Source organism: Eubalaena glacialis, chromosome 3 (assembly GCF_028564815.1).
Source record: "Eubalaena glacialis isolate mEubGla1 chromosome 3, mEubGla1.1.hap2.+ XY, whole genome shotgun sequence".
Classification (NCBI taxonomy): Eukaryota; Metazoa; Chordata; class Mammalia; order Artiodactyla; family Balaenidae; genus Eubalaena; species Eubalaena glacialis.
The window spans coordinates 160,768,448-160,786,568 of record NC_083718.1 but is presented as its reverse complement, the minus strand read 5'-3'; the positions used below and the strand labels follow the sequence as shown (position 1 = coordinate 160,786,568).

At 37.8% G+C, this 18,121-nt stretch overlaps 1 protein-coding gene across 4 annotated transcripts in view; it reads right to left on the bottom strand.

Annotated features, from left to right (window-relative positions):
* Positions 1-257: 257 nt before the first annotated feature.
* Positions 258-18,121, bottom strand: part of FOXJ3 (forkhead box J3) — a 131,594-nt gene continuing 113,730 nt past the window's right edge. For all 4 annotated transcript variants that reach the window (XM_061184392.1, XM_061184394.1, XM_061184393.1 and 1 more), the window contains 5 exons: positions 17,588-18,004; positions 16,444-16,545; positions 15,865-16,056; positions 3,549-3,656; positions 258-3,245 (listed from right to left, as the gene is read on the bottom strand). In XM_061184392.1, the coding sequence (XP_061040375.1) occupies positions 3,130-3,245; positions 3,549-3,656; positions 15,865-16,056; positions 16,444-16,545; positions 17,588-18,004 (935 nt within the window). In that variant the 3' untranslated portion in view covers positions 258-3,129. The remainder of the gene's footprint in view (positions 3,246-3,548; positions 3,657-15,864; positions 16,057-16,443; positions 16,546-17,587; positions 18,005-18,121) is intronic.

Genomic DNA, 18,121 nt, shown 5'->3' with positions numbered 1-18,121 from the left:
TCTAGGAGGTAGGTATTATTCTCATTTTATAGGCACTGTAAATGAGGAAAATGAAGCTCAGACAAATGAAATAATTTCCTCAAGTTCACAGAGCAAGTGAGATGTTCAATAAACAGCAGCAATGACTGTTCTCAGGCAGCAGTACATGGGACACAATCTCTGAGACCCCAAGGAATGACTAACTCCAGGCTTTCTGCTTCTGGACTAGCTCCAATCTTGTTCCCTCAACTGCAGCAAATGACACAGACCAATCGGTGTTGTAAATAGAGTTAACATAATATATTTATTTTAAGTGCCATTCATGCATATCACTTTTGGCAGCAACAATCCTAATGACACTTGGGATATTTCTTTACAGCACTGAACAGTTACAAAGAATGGGTGCCGTTCATCATAGAGGCAAAATATGAAATCGTGCAATAGCAAAACTGTAGAAACATTAAAACACTGACTGTCCAACAGCAGTACAGAGAGCAGACTGTGTTTGCACAAAAAGCCAATGCATTTTCATCACATATATACAATATAGATATGTACACATCACCCTCTGAATGAACAATATCAAAATACTCTATTCCATTTGAAATAATCCCCAGATTGATTCCCTCCCACTTCAAAGGACATCTGAGAGACATGTATTTACAAGAACATACATGAATACATTTACATTTCAAAAACTGCCACAAATGCCAGTCGGATTATTCTCCTGGACAGAGTACCCCCATTTGATTATATGCATTTAAGATTCTTTTCCCCAAAAGCCTTCAGTCAATTTAAGCCCAAGACAGAACTTGCTCTGCATTTACAACTACCAACTGAGATGGCCACTAGAGGGATGCTCTGCACCTCACTAGGGAGCCTTGTCTGGCTGGAGCCCGTGAGAAAGCCTGTCCTGGGCTCCCTGGCCACATGAATCACTAGTGTGGGATGGGTCTGGATGGAGGCTCTGCCTCCAGGGCCATTCATGGTAAGTTTAAATTCTCACAAAAATATTGATCACTGCAAATCAGTAAATGACTGCCAAATGGGAAATTAGCTTCACACAATTTGTAACATCTTCATCAGCAGTTTCTACTTGAATCACTCAGTATAAGCTACTGCATTCTAATACCCAAATTGTTTAAAGTGCACACTGCTACCCACACAATTTATAGTCTCAAAACAGCTATTTTGGTATCTAGAGAACCGTGACTTGAGCAGACTACTGAGAATCACCCCCTTTTTTCCGAGCTTTTACTCTGCAGGCTATCTCATCTTGATTGGCTGCCTTTCCAGAATCCTCTGATTTCTACTGATCCAAGGGGCTGGAACTGAGTTTCCTTTTTCATGCCAAGCAGGATCCAAACAACAGGAATATAAAGCCCTTCCCTTCTCCCCAACCTCACCAGCCTTTACCATGGCTGGCTTCCCAGTGATTCATTCAAGGCAACACTCCACTAAAAAAAATACCCAAAGACGTTCGCCAACACTCTCACATACACACACAGAGAAACAAAGGTGTTTGTTTAGTTCAAGTAGAGATGACTCAACCACAGAATCAGTGAGGGTAATTAAAGTGACTTAATAAGCATGGCTGATGGAGACTAGAGATGCTAAAAAGCAACCAGCGAGCAGTTAGTACTCCTTGATTTGATGGAACATCGTTTCCCCATTAGAACTGAAAAATTCTGCTTTTTTTTTCTGGTTTAAAGAACCAATTCAAAATCTATTCATTAAAAAAAGAAATCTCATTTCTCTTAGTTTCATTGCAAAACTAAGACAATCAATCCATGCAAAGTAACTGTGAAATAAAACAAAACAAAAAACAAACAACTAATAAAAACCCCTAAGAGGCAGGCTGCATTTCAAAGAAAGGAACCAAACGTCATGCATACACAGACACACAGGACAACAGAAACAGCAGGCCACTCAACAGTAACTGCACTGAAGACTGAGGCAAATAAAATCCATGTGTGGCTCTACCCTCCTTTCAGTGCTTCCTAAATGGAAAGAGAATGAGGGGGAAACTTGCTATACAAACACTGCCCTGCTGTTCTGTTGCCCAAATGAACTCTGATTCAAATTCCAGAAAATCCTACTTAGCAAATAAGTCTCAATTAGCAGGAATGCAAAGATAGAGAATATACTCACATGGCAGGAGTAATGATAAAGAGAATGACACAATCTCTCTCTGATTGTCTTGTCTGTAAACTCTTATCAAGAAAAATAATTCTGTGCTTTCAGACACTGCATTTCTCCTTAATGAACCCAAGAGGAGTTGAGCATTCACAGAAGATAGCAATAAATATTAAAATAACACTTTTGAATAATAAATACATAAGTGAATGTGGAGACATTGATTTGTTTCAAAAGCCAAGCAGTGCCCAGCTTCTAATCAAACACATTTAGAACTGGCATACAATGCAGACTTAGAAAAACAGATGCTGACATGGTGCAACATGAACTCTAGAATCCCCCAGGCATCAAAAAAACATTCGGTCAGTCCTTCATGCTGCTCAGGAACAACATGCCCCTTTGGACTGTTTGGAGAGTATCAAACTCTGGGTTCTCTGGCTTACTGAGTAGAACTCAATACTCACATTTCCGAAAAAGATTAAATAAGGGGAACTGGGCTTTGAAAAAATCTATTTCCTTTCAGTTGCCTACATCAGTTAAAAGCATCCTGCCAAAAATAGCCTAACAAGGAATAAAAACTCACAGTAACTTCCTTTTCAAGACATAATAATCCAATTAGAAAAAATTGAAGCCTTTCAATAATTTTTGTACATGTATTTACACATATGCATCTATAAACTGCTTGCAGCAAAATAGGCTCTGCCTGAAAAATCAGTCTGGCACTTGTGGTCAACATCAAACTGACACAAATATGCAAAAGCCGTTCAAATCACACAACAATTAGGAGCTACATAGGGCAGCTGGCAGGGAGACAAACATGTAGTACTTGTCTGGGTCAGATAAAAGCAGTAAGTTATCCAGCTAAAATCTTTCTGATTGTCTTCAAAAAAAATTTCGGTAACATTGGTAAAATGATTAGAAACTTTGTTTTCTCAACTGGATACTCTCAAACCTTTCCCTTCACTGCACAGAAAGGTAACACTTGGGTCTGTCTGGTGCCTTGAGAAACAAGCTCTACACAATTGAATCCCAATCAAAGTCATCCTGGATGTCATCTGGAGGCAGAGAGCGCCGCATCTGGAAGGCTTGGGAAGGCATCATGTGCTGCTGGTTCATGGCTCCGTGATGGCCTGGAAGGAAGGAGGCAATGTCAGCAGTGACTTGGGAGAGGATAAAGGAAGAAAGAAACACACACCTACTGAACACTTCCTATGTGTGCCAGGAACTCAGTGCATATGCTCTCACTTACCCACCCAGAAGCCTCTACAAGGTGGCTCTTATGATCCTCATCTTACAGGTATTCTGCACCCCACCCCTCTGAAACAGGGAGTTCACCCCCTCCTGAGGCAGCCTCCTTCCCTGTCGGGACAGCTAAAGCCTTTTTCAATATTAAACTCCGAGTACCAACCCCAACACACCACACCCCAAACTACCTGCAATTGTTGTTCCTGGAGTGCTGAGTGCCTGCGGGATGTGAGGATAACCAGGGGGAGGCATCACTGAAGGAGCGAGATTTTGCCTGGTGTCTATGTACAAATTTCCTAATCAGATCGAGAAGAAGACAGAAGGAAAACATAGTACCATAAGTAAAGCAAATCAAACATAAAAATCTTAATAGAATTGTTACCTAAAACTAAATTAAGCCAGTAAAGTGAGGAAGAAAAGGGAAGGAAAAATCACTCCTTTTAGATGCTAAAACTCTGCCAAAGGTGGTGCTGGATTTTCAAACATGGTGCCAGGCTGGGTGTGAGTACACTGGTACTAATTCTGGCACTGCCTCTAACTCTCCGGAAGCTCGTAGGTAAGTTATGTCTGTTGTTGTTACATACCTCATTATAGTTCAAGAGCATTTTCATATCCCATTACTTCATCTGAGTCTCCCCCTAGACCCACAATGAAGGCAAGACAGGGATTACCCCCATTTTATGGATGAGGCAACAGAGGCTCAGAAGGCTGAGAAGACTTGCCCAAAGACACATCAGTTTGACAGGGCCTAGGGCTAGAATTCAGTTCTCCTAACTCATGGGCTCTTTCCAGTAATGGTTGTCTCTATTGCCCTGATTTTCTCATCCTTAAAGCAGACCTAAGTGTGCCCTAGCTGATTAACAAAGTGACTGGAGGCACAAAGTGACAGGAAAGATTTGCATAAAGTAAAAGAGCTATATCAAAGGTGATTAAAAACATATTATTTAGAAGATGTGTAGATGGGAAACATAGATCTCATTTAAATAGCATTTCAGAAGGTTCTTAAGTTAATATGCTTTCACTGACAGCAGCCATCAAGTATAATAGCTCCAGAATGCCAATTACATTGCATCCTAATGCAAAATAGAAAGGGAGGGGAGGAAAAATCATGCAACCTCCCACAACAACTCCTGGGGAAGAACCACCATAACACTGGTTTATATTATATGAAACATCCAGAATTCTGGAAAGGCTATTTCCCTAAGGTATTCTAATGTTTCACACAAACTATACTTGCATTCTAGGAATGCTGTAATCAAACTAGAAAACAGCAATCATTTTCCCAGAGGAAACTAGAAAGGGAAGAAAAATCTTCGTTTTATATTCATGGTAGGGCACACTATATTTGGCTGCTCACAAGTTCCCACCTGCCACTGGAAAGTCAGACTGTCCAAGTTTGAGATAGTCTCAGAGATAATCTAATCCAGCTCTACTTCTGTTCATGTAGGTGAGGAAATGAGACGAGAGAAAATGAGACAGAACCAGGAACAGAACCCAAGAGTTCTGACTTCCAGCCACTGCCTCCCAAGATAACATGCCTTTTTATAGTAAAGTTTAAAATCAGAAGTGATCTCTCTGACCAATTTACCATACTGAAGATTTAGGAAGAAAAGAAGAGAAAAGTTATACTAATAAAATTATACTAAGTTACGGCTCTAGTATATTTTTGCAGGAGAAAAAATGTGATCAGCCTTCATATTCGTGGCTGATGTACCTTTTAAAGGCTGCATCCGGCTAGAGGGGCTGCCCTCCTCTGAGTAATATTGTCATTCACTTACCAATGACTTCCCAGCCTCCATCCTGCAAAATCTTAGCTCTCTTTCTACTTATCCTTAACAACTCAAGTCATAAGACAAAACCTAATTTTTATTGGAGATTAATCTGTTTTTATATTTTTTTTTTCATTTCTCTTTTTTTGACTTAGTAATTCTTACCTTAAAGGAGGAGACAGGTGAGAATTAGAGAATTATGGAAATAAACAAGATTATGGGAATAAATAGACACTCACATTAAACAAATGGCCTTAACTTTTTGAAACTTGTCACATTCATAAGATTTTATTTTCATATAGAGATTCTCATTACTCCTCATTTTTTTCCCATGTTCTCATTACAGACTGAACAATGAGAGTCTACCTGGACTTTCTAAGCAAGAAATTAACTTATAATGCAGTTTCCAAAGATGTCTGAGATCCTGTAACACTTAGAATGTAGTTATGAGAATTTATAAATCTATACTGTGCTGTACACCTAAAACTAATATAATATTGCAAATCAACTATACTTCAATAAAAATCTAATCATGTAACATATTTCTTGAAAGTAGACTGTTGTTGAATGACCATTCATTCATTCAAGAAGTATTTGTGCTAGGCACAGCTCTACGCACTAGAAATACATAAATAAAGAAACAAACTCCTTGTCTTTTTGGAGCTGGTTCTCAGGGGATTGGGAGGGGTGAAGACGGGAGGGAGGAAAATAAAGTAAATTATATAGTATGTTATACACGCTACAGAGAAAAATAAAGTAGGGAGAGGGAAAAAGGAGTGCTGAGTAGGTGCCATTTAAGTAGGATGGTCAGGGAAGGCATCACTGTAGTAGGTGCTTTTTTAGGGAAAAACTTGAGTCATGTGTCTATCTGGGGAAGCTCACTCAAGATAGAGGAAAGAGCAAGTACAAAGGCCCTGAGGTAGGTGGAGGGGAGGGGAAGGGAAAAAGAGACAAGGTCAGAGAGTAATGGGGGACCAGACTGTGTAGGGCCATATAGGCCACAGTAAGGTCTTTGGTTTTTACTGAGAAAAACGGACACTAATAAAGGGTTTCGAGCAGAGAAATGATCAGACTTCTCTGTCATACAGAATCCCATTTATCCTGCAAAGTCCAGCTGAAATGTGTCATCTTGTATGAAGCTTTTCTTTCTCCCCAGGACAAGTAAGCCCCTTTCTCTTATTCCCATCACCCTGTGGTAGAAATGTAGTCCTCATAATACTGTATTTCTTGATAGACTTGTCTCACCTATCAGGCTGTGAGCTCCTTGAGATTAGGGACTATTCTAGAGTCACCTCATTATTCCTAGTCCCAACTATGTAGTCAGGCACAGGAAAGGTGTAAATAAATGTTTGCTGAATTAATGCACATCTACTTGTATTTAATGACCTTTAAGCAGAGCATCAAATTAAGAACAGCACAACTAGAGGACTTAAACATTACTGGAGGATTTAAACATTTTGGGCAAGACAAATTGTAAATACAGGTAAAATGATTTAGGAAGAAGAGGGAATACACTGTGTACTACAACATCCTTTTCTCCTTCCCCCTTCCACACTAACACATTACAACACTAGTTTCTGGCATCTCTAAGGAGGCCAAAGAGGTATTTACCAAAAGGGGAGTCCTGAAGACAGACGGGACAGGGAAAGTTTGAAGGATATGGAAACGCTGTATTCTGGGAGTCAAGACCTATATCTAAATGAACTTTGTAATTTCAGGCAAGTCACTTTCTCTCTTTGGATCAGTTTCCTTACCTGTTAAATAAAAGGATAACAGCTTTAACAGCTCTCTGAAGTCCTCTCTTATACTACATTTCTAAGAAAATGTGGTAAAGAATTATTGGGTGGTAGAGATAAGAGAAATGAGATATCTGAATGAATGTGAAAGACAGGGACGCAAGAAGGAGAATAAAAGAATGACAGAAGTGGCTAGGACTTAAAACAAAAGGAAGCAGGCTGGCATGTAAAAAACCTGAACGTGGGGCTTCCCTGGTGGCGCAGTGGTTAAGAATCAGACTGCCAATGCAGGGGACAGGGGTTCAAGCCCTGGTCCAGGAAGATCCCACATGCAGAGGAGCAACCAAGCCTGTGCGCCACAACTACTGAGCCTGCGTGCTAGAGCCCGCGAGCCACAGCTACTGAGCCCACGTGCCAAAACTACTGAAGCCCACGCGCCCAGAGCCTGTGCTCCGCAACAAGAGAAGCCACCACAATGAGAAGCCCACGCACTGCAACGAAGAGTAGCCCCCGTTCACTGCAACTAGAAAAAGCCAGTGTGCAGCAACAAAGATCCAATGCAGCCAAAAATTTTTTTTTTAATTTTAATTAAAAAACAAAACCAAAAACAAAAACCCTGAATGTTTGTTAATAGACATCAGCAGGCATGAGGTGATAGATACTTAACACCAGAGCTGATCACACAAAGTGTTGACAAAGGTCAACGTGGCTTGGCAGGCCAGGGCTCGTTCAAGTTCTTTTGACTCAGAAGGAAAAGACTAAAGGGGAAGGAAATTGGGAGACAAATAAACACTGAGGGAAAACTACAGGTCTTCTGCATCTGCCAGGCTATGAATGGAGTAGCACTGAGAATCAAGAAGGAGTTGGGGGGACCCTAGAGGGAAAGGAAGTGCTGGCAATAAAAGGGAAAGATGGCAGAAAAAATCAAGAGAATCATAAAAACCAGAACCAAATAATCAAGGTCAAGGATCAAGTAGAGATGACCACAGAAGTCTACTAACAAAGGGCTTTAGGGAAATAACCCAGGATCTCAGCCTAGAGAGAATCTAGAAGAGATGTCTGGCCACTCTGACAGAGGACAGCAGCAGATGGAAAGTGCTTTTTCCATGACCAAGAGTACCCAGTTCCAAAATCAAAAGGTACTTTTGGACCTTTCTTAGAAATTTAGGCCACAAAATTGAAGAAAGTCTTGTTTCACCATACAGCTTTGAAATTGCAGAAAGGAGAGCTACTGGCTAGCATGTACAATGGCCTTCTGAAATGGCCTTCTCTTAAGACTGACCCACATCTTCTTCTACCTGTCTTTCCTAGAATTCCCTGATCTGAAGGCAACAATCTGAGCAACACAGGGGCTCACCCCCAAACACACATGCATATTGATGTACATATAAACTACTCAAATTCACTTAGTACTTTTAAGGTTGACTGAAATGGTTTAAGGTGATTTGGAAAAGAGAATGTGGCAGCACTTAGAAGGGACAATTTTGGTTGAACAGGGAAAGAAAGGAAGAGAGGAGAACCAAGAGACAATGGACAAAGTATGGTACACCTGGTCTAGGACTTCAAGCAAGCTAGAAAAGTAAGTGACGTATCCTGAAAGGGACAAATTATAGGCTTAGAACCTATCAGAGGACCAAAGATAAGCTGTCCATGTAGAAGAATAGATTAAAAAGATGGAATGGAAGAAGACAAATAAGTAAAAATACATGCCAAATCATAAAGATCTTGATACTTAAACATGAAGATAGGGAGAATTCTGGGAAGATGGTGGAACAAGAATCTAGATAAAATTGCATGGGTAAAATCTAACATAACTAGTTTGCAACTCTGGACTCTCTATAGAAGGTTCACAACTTGCAGAAGAAGAAGGCTTGGTTGGCAAATTGCAGTTAATTTTGGTGAATTTCAGCTCTTAGCACAGATATAGCTACCTATCCCCTCACTCCTACCCCCATGGCAAGCAGCTGGAACAGCTTATACAAACCCTACAGGAGCCAGTGTAGGAAAAAGGGTACTGTCCACCAAATACTGGGGGTCTGTGCTCTGAGCACTGATTGTTGCTTCTGATTACAGAGGTGCAGACAAAAAGGAGGGCGGCCATTATTGCTGCATCTCCCCCCAACACTGCAAGCTCCTCTCCTCTGGCTGAACTGATTTCCAGGAGATTTAAAGGGCTGCTGCCCCCTTTCCCCTCTTTCTTTTCTTCTTTCCCCTCTGGGAGCCAGACATTAAAGACTAGGATACTGAAAAACAACTGCATATCCAGGGAAAGTTAGAAAGTGACCACCCATGCCAAAAGAAAAAGCACAGGCTCAGAGAAAACCTGAAAAGATCTTAAGTTTAAACCTTAAGTTGATCCTCAGCACAAGGATAGCCTGTAACAATCAAAAAAACGAAAACAGTAACAAAATCCTGCAAACCCTTGGGAAGAGGAAGAATCTGATTTCCACAGGTATCACATTAACAGATTCAAGTGTATGGTTTTCAACAACAACAACAAAAAAATCACAAGGCATAAAAATAAACAGGAAAGTATGGCCCATTCAAAGCAAAAACAAATCCACAGAAACTGTCCTTGAAAAAAATCCTAAAGGCAGATCTACTACACAAAGATTTTAAAACAACTTTACAGATGTTCAAAGACTAAAGGAAGATGTGGAGAAAATTAAGAAAGCAATGCATGAACACAATGAAATATCAACAAAGAGACAGAAAACATAAAAAGAAACCAAAAAGAAATTCTGGAACTGAAAATTACAATAACTGAAATTAAAAATTCACTTAAGGGACTCAAAGAAGAGCAGGCAGAAGAAAGAATCAGCAAATGTGAAGATAGGATAGGAAAATGGAAATTATCCAGGCTGATTAACAGAAAGAAAAAAGACTGAAGAAAAGCAAACAGAGCCTAAGGGACCTATGAGACACTATCAAGCAGACCAATTATGCATTGTGGGAGTCCTAGGAGAAGAGAGAGAAGAGGGGGCCGAAAGAATATCTGAACAAATAAGAGCTGAAAACTTCCCAAATTTGATGAAAGACAGGAATATAAACATCCAAGAAGCTCAGCGAACTCCAGGTAAGATGAAGTCAAAGGGACCCACACCAAGACACATTATAATCACATTTTCAAAAGCCAAAGATATAGAGAGAATCCTGAAAGCAGCAAGAGAGAAGTGACTTGTCACATATAAGGGATCCTCAATAAGATTATAAGCAGATTTCTCATCAGAAATTTTACAGGCCAGAGGTAGTGGGCCAATCTATTCAAAGTGCTAAAAGAAAAGTGTCAACAAAGAATCCTATACCTGGTAAAAGTGTCCTTTCAAGAGTGAGAGAGAAATTAAGACATTCCCAGATAAATAAAAGCTAAGAGAGTTTGTTACTGTTAGACCCGCCCCGGAAGATAATGCTCAAGAGAGTCCTGCAGGAAGAAATGAAAGGACACTACACAGTAACACAAAGCCATATGAAAAAAGTAAAGATCTCAATGAAGGTAAATACATGGGCAATTATAGAGATAGCATTATCATAACAATGATTTTTAACTCCACTTTTTGTTCTATACATGATTTAAGAGGCTAAAATGTTTTCTAAAAACTATTAGTATAAAAGCTCATATTATTGTAACTTTGGCTTGTAACTTCACATATTGTTTTCTACATGATTTAAGAGATTAATGAATTTGAAATAATTATTAGTCTATGTTTTGGGCCACACAATGTAGAAAAATGTAATTTTGAGACATCAACAACCAAAAGAGGTGGAGGTGGAGCCGAAAAGGAGCAGAGTTTTTATATGTTATAGAAGTTACATTGGTATAAATTCAAATTAGAGTGTTGTAACTTTAGGATGTTAAATGCAATCCCCAAGGTAACCACAAAGAGCTACAGAATATACACAAGAAGAAAGGAGAAAGGAATTTAAACATTTCACTACAAAAAATCAACTAAACACAAAAGAAGACAGTAATGCAGGAAATAAGGGACAAAAAAGCTACAAGGCATAGCAAAGAAATAGCAAAACACAGAAGTCACTCCTTACCAGTAATTCTTTTAAATATAAATGGATTAAACCCTCCAATCAAAAGACAGAATTGGCAGAATGGATAAGAACACATGATCCAACCATATGCTGACTATAGAAGACTCACGTGAGATCCAAAGACACAAACAGATGGAAAGTGAAAGGTTGAAAAAAGATATTCCATGCAAATAGTAACCAAAGGAGAACAGGGATTGTTGTACTAATATCAGACGAAATAGACTTTAAATCAAAAAATGTTACAAGAGATGTCTTGTGAAGTCTTACTTCTTGTAAAGAAGGACATTATATATCAACAAAAGGTGCAATACAGCAAGAAGACAGAACAATTACAAACATTTATGCACCTAATAACATACTGCAAAACATACGAAGCAAAAACTGACAGAACTGAAAGGAGAAATAAACAGCTCTACAATTACAGTTGGAGACTTAAAGACCCATTATCTCAATAATGGATAGAATAACCAGACAGAAGATAAGCAAACAGAATTTAACACAATAAATCAACCTGATCTAACAGGCATATATAGAACATTCTACCCAACAACAACAGCATACACATTCTTCTCAAGTGCACATGGGACATTTTCCAGAACAGACCATATGTTAGGCTACAAATCAAGTCTCAATAGATTTTAAATGATAGGTACCATACAAAGTATCTTCTCTGACCACAGCAGGATGAAGTTAGAAATCAAAAACAGAAGTAAAAAATGGAAAATTATCAGATTTGTGGAAATTAAACAACACACACTTAACCAATGGATTAAAGCAGAAATTACAAGGGGAATAAGAACATACTTAGAGATGAAGGAAAACAAAAATACAACATACCAAAGCTTACAGGAAACAGCAAAAGCAGTGTTAAGGGGGAAATTTATAGCTATAAAGACTTACATTAAAAAACAGACCTAAAAAAGAAGAAGAAACAAAACCCAAAGCTAACAGAAAGGAAGAAATAATAAAGATTAGAGCAGAGATAAACGAAATAGAGAACAGAAAAACATTAGAGAAAAATCTTTAACACCAAAAGTTGGTTCTTTAAAAAAAAATCAACAAAGTTGACAAACCTTTAACTAAATGGACTAAGAAAAAAACGACTCAAATTACTAAAATGAGAATTGAAAGTGGTGACATTACTATTGATTCTACAGAAATAAAAAGGATAAGAGAGTTCTTTGAACAACTGTAAACCAACAAACTGGACAACTTAGATGAAACAGACAAATTCCTAGAAACACAAAATCAACACAGACTGAATCATGAAGAAAGACAAAATCTGAATAGACCTATAATGAGTAAGAAGATTGAATACTTAATCAAAAATTTCCTGTACAAAGAAAATCCCTGGATCTGATGGCTTCACAGGTGAATTCTACCAAACATTTAAAGAAGAACTAAAACTACAGACCAATATCCCTTATGAACCTTGATGCAAAAATTCTCAAGACAACAGCAAAATGAATTCAATAACATAATAGAAGGATTATGCACACCATGCATGACCAAGTGAGATTTATTCCTGGAATACAAGAACAGTTCAACATATGAAAACTGACCAGTGTAATATACCACATTAACAGAATGAAGGGGGCAAAAACCCACATGATCATCTCAACTGACACAGAAAAAGTATTTGACAAAAGTCAACACCTTTCATGATAAAAACACTCAACAAATTAGGAGTAGAAGGAAACTACTTCAACATAACAAAAGCCACGTATGAAAAATCCCATAGTGAACATCATATTCAGTGGTGAAAGACTGAAAGCTTTTCCTCTAAGATCAGGAACAAAGCAAAGATGTCCATTTTCACCACTTCTATTCAACATAGTACTGGAAGTTCTAGCCAGAGCAATTAGGCAAGAAAGAGAAATAAAATGCATCCAAACTAAAAAGGGAGAAGTAAATTTATCTCTGTTCACAGATATAATCTCATACATAAAAATCCCTAAAGATTACACACAGAAAAACTGTTAGAATAAATGAATTCAGCAAAGTAGTAGGATACAAAGTCAACATGCAAAATTCAGTCACATTTCTATATACAAACAATGAACAATCTGAAAAGGAAATTACAAAAACAATTCCATTTTTCAATGAGATCAAAAAGAATAAACTACTGAGGAATACATTAATTACAGAAATGAAAAACTTGTACAATGAAAACTAAAAAACATTGTTGAAGAAATTAAAGAAGACATAAATAAATAGAAATGCATCTCATGTTCATGGACTGCAAGACAATATCGTTAAGATGTCAAAGCAATCTACAGATTCAATGTAATCCATATCAAAAATCTCAATGACTTTTTTTGCAGAAATAGAAAATCCCATCCTAAAATTCATATGGAAGCTCATGGGACTGTGAATAGCCAAAACTATCCTGAAAAACAACAGCAAAGCTGGAAGATTCACACTTACTGATTTCAAAACTTACTACAAAGCTACTACAGTCAGACAGTGTACTGGCATAAGACCAATGGAACAGAATAGAGAACCCAGCAATACACACATATATAGTCAAAATGATTTTTGACAAGGTGTCAACACCATTCAATGGGGAAAAGACAGTCTTTCAAGAAATGGTAATAGGAAAATTGGATATCCACACACAAAAGAAACTGGACCCTTATATAACACCATATATAAAAATTCACTTAAAATGGGTCAGACTTACATGTAAGACCTAAAACTTTAAAACTCTTAGAAGAAAACAGAGGGCAAGAGCTTCATGACATTGAATTCCATAATGATTTCTTGGATACTATACCAAAGGCATACACAATAAAAGAAGAAAAAAAAAAGACACTAACAACACAGTAAAAAAGAAAACAAAAGAATGGGAGAAAATATTTACAAATCATATATCTGGTAAGTAGTTAATACCCAGAAATATAGAAAATTCCTAAAACTCAGCAGCAACAAAAACCCAATCAAGAAATGGGCGAAGGACATTTCTCAAAGAAGATATAAAAATTGCCAATAAGACGACGAAAAGATGCTCAACATCATTAACCATCAGTGAATGCAAATCAAAACTACAATGAGATTCCACTGGAATAGCTACTATTAAAAAAAAAGAAAAGAAAATAACAAATGTTGGTGAGGATACAGAGAAAATGGAACCCTTATGACTGTTAGTGGAAATGTAAAATGGTACAGCTGCTGCGAAAAACAGTATGATAGTTCCTCAAAAAATGAAACATAGAATTACCGTAGGATCTAGCAATTCCACTTCTGAGTATATACCCAAAATAACTGAAAGCAGGGTCTTGAAAAGATCTGTACACTCATGCTCACAGCAACATTATTCACAATAGCTGAAACATGGCAGCAACCCAAGTGTTCATTAACAGATGAATGGATAAGCAAAATGTGGTATATATTATATATACAATAGCCTTAAAAATAGCCTTATACATACATTCAGCCTTAAAAATGAAGAAAATTCTAACATATGCTACAATATGGATGAACCTTGAAGACATTATGCTAAGTGACAGCCACAAAAAGACAAACACTGTATGATTCCACTTATATGAGGTACTTAGAATAGTTAAAACTCAAGACACAAAAAGTAGAATGTTGGTTGCCACGGGCTGGGGAAGGGATGAAATGGGTGGAGAGGTCTTGTTGAATAAGTACAGAGTATCTGCTTTACAAAAATGAAAACAGTTATGGAGATGGATGGTGTTGATAATTGCACATTATGACATTATGAATGTATTTAAATACCACTGAACTGCACACTTAAGGATGATTGGGACAGTGAGTTTTATGTTATGTGTATTTTACCACAATAAAAATAAATTTTTTGAAATTTATTTTAACAGGAACCAAAAAAGAAATGACAAAAGGAGAGAGAGAGAGAGAGAGAGAGAGAGAGAAGCTAGAGTTATTAAAAAAAAGAGTTTAGTGGCTTAGTATCTGGCACATAGAGGGCATTCAATATATTCAGTTAATACTAAGTACCTCATATATATACGAGGCATTGAATGAGGCTCTTCTATGAATATGATTTATGAAATGAATAAGTCACCAAAATCACACAACCACTGAGACTTTCAAGTTAGGTAAGTTATTCAAGTGGAAGAAGCAAAGATGGAAGATTTCTTTTGTATCAAAAGAAGATTTCACAAATGAAGATTTCACAAAAAGGACTAGGGATCTTGAGAACTTAGAAAGACCAAGTATGTGAAATAATTTAGGATAATGACTGAAGGAAGCCACTCAGGATAGAAAAGAGAGCTTTTTAGCATCAACTCTAAAAACAAGACAACGTACAGAAAAGAAGTCAACGTGGAGATAAAGGCATCAAGAAATTAAAATGAGGAGAGAAAGAACTTGGATATTAAACACAGAATGTAAACTTGAGAAAATTGTAGGCTCTGCAATCAGAGTAAACGAGATGGCTACAAGGGTAAAAAATAAAGGAAGAAAGTGAGATGAAAAAATACAAAGCACAAGTTTTGAGTCCAGAGTAAAACATAAATGAGACTACCGTTAAGTATACTCTTCATATACACTCTGAACTTTAATTTTTTTTAACATTCTTAGAAGATATATAAAGATGTGTTGATTTTCATTGCAAGTCTATACAAATTTAAATTGGTAACATCTCATAACTATGTTCTTATTAAAATTAAAATGTACATATCTTTAAGACATTTAATTCTTGTTTGGTAACTTGAAAGGTTAAAGTTCACAAAGGAAAGTCAATTATAAACAATAAAATAATCATGTAAATCATGACAGAAAAACATAGTCTCTTTTATCTCAATTTTTCTAAGATATATCTTAAATAAATTACTCGATTTCATTCATTTCTTAGAAATAAAAAGATATAAATGCATCACTGCTATCATTAACAACATATCAAGTGTCCCCAGACAGTTACTGAATTTCATATGAATGAGAAAAAGAGAAAATCAAGAAGATAATTAAATCCATACCTGTTCCAATGTGTTGGGAAGGTTTTGTTGGATGCATGGCACCATGACAGACATTCTGCTGAACATTACTCTGTGAGTGGATAAGGCCAGTTTGTGTAAAGAACTGATTAAGAGAAGAACAGAGATCAGCAAATTGAACCTGATCTAAAGACCAGTTCTTGAGATCTGCCTGTCTCATACTCTCCATCAAACCTATGAGGAAAGCATTAGAAATACAGTTAGCATGGTTCTGCAAACACTGCAAAGAAAACAGCACTTCTTTTTTCCAGCCCTCAAAATTTCCACTGGTAATCTTCTGCCCATGCAATGAAGAATGACATTTTAAAAATTATTCAAAGTCTGATTCTTTTAAATGTGGCCAGATTTCCTTCAGAACTCTTGTCTGTGAACCTCCGCTACATCAACTGGCTGAAAGGCTTAATTACGAATTTTGCAAAGTGTTGTTTTTAAGCATACTACCAACTGCAAAAGAAACACTATATAAGGAGATGCTTATTTCCACTAAAAAGAGACTTAAAATCTATTCAAAAACACATGATATGTGTATTTGGTTATAAGTGAGAAGGAACCAATACTCACCTTGGAACTGTGAAAGGTCTACATCTGACCAATTAACACTGCTGGCGATTCGACAGCTTTCTTTTAGCATATCAAGTGTTGCATACCAATCATTTGAAACACCTATAAAAATAATATTGGCAATATTATAAATCTTGGATAGCGAAAGTTTGAGCTGGCCTTACTCCTGATATTGGCCGATCCCAATCCAGTTTTACAAATGGATTCAAACCCATTATATCATGCACTGGGGCAATCTGCTCTGTGAGACAGGCAGGAAAGGTATTATTTCCCTGTATTTTACAAACAAAAGAAATTGAACCTAGAGAGGAGGCATGACTTAGCAAGGCCACTATGATGAATCCAAGACTTGAAGCCAGCTGTACTCTGCACCATTCCAAGAGGCCCCATTCACCTTGTAGTCTATGTCTATGGTACCCTCTGGAGTTCTGCAGTGCGGAGACTGCCTGGTCTGTGAGCAATGTCAGTTAAGCATCTCACCAGAAACCATCAAGACCTATCTTAAGAGCAACAGACATTTTTTTTTCTTTTAAAATCAGGGTATGAATCTATCATTCTAAACGAAATACTTGGCAGGAATATGCAAAGAAAGAAAAAGTGGGAACATTCACTGAATATGTAAATGCAAGGTACTAGACTAGGCATTTCATATTTTGTAACCTCAATATGATCCTCATAACAACACTGTATACCAGTGTTGTTCTACAGCTAACAAAATAATAAGACCAAAAGAGTTAATGCACCAAAGGTCATAAAGAGCCATAATGAAGATTCAAATACAGGTCTTTCAGACATAAATCTATACTCTTTCTTCTATACCACACTAAATCACAATAAACTGCAGACAGACTGTGCATTCCACTCTTCTTTCAAACGCTCACAAAAACACTTGTTTTCCAGAAGGACAAAAGTTAAAACCAAAACCTGCAAGGGTTGCTGAGTTTGCCTATGTTACCACATAAACTGTAATCAAGACAATATCCAGGTGAATCTATAGACTGAAGGACTTACAACTCTAGGACTATGGCAAGGAAACACAAAAGAAGATGGATAAGAAGAGTATTGGTAGAAAATATATATAAGCCCCAGATAACAGATCCAAATTCACAGTTAGCCAAACACACGTCAGAAGACAAAAACTTACCAGAATTACAGGATACCTGTTGTGGGGGAGGGGGTGCCTGATGTGTTAACGTCTGATGCTGATGGTTCGGATGGTGCTGTACGTGCTGGTGTGGAGAGGGGTGCTGGGGGTGAGGGGACTGGAGCTGGCTGTGTTGCTGCGGGTGTGGTGCTGGGTGCTGGGGACGCTGTGGATGCTGTGGTAAACCATGCGGTCGATGGGACGGATGTGGAGACGGCTGTGTGTGCATCTGGGGGTGGGACAGTGAGACCTGTGCAACCGAATTACTGCCCGTGGTGTTGAGGCCACTGCCATGACTGTTGGTCAGGCTGCTTTGGTTGCTGTGTGGGTGAGAGCTCACTGTACTGCCGGGAGAGTGCTGATAGGAACAAGAAGTGTGGGACTGCTGGGAAGATTCAGAAGGGATGTTCATCAAACCTGAAAACAGACAAAGTAAGAACACTGATGGTCAGATTTCAGTTATACCTTATGACAAACATTTGCAAAATTATTTACAGAGCAAAGGTATATGCTGTCAGGAAGCGATTTTGGTTC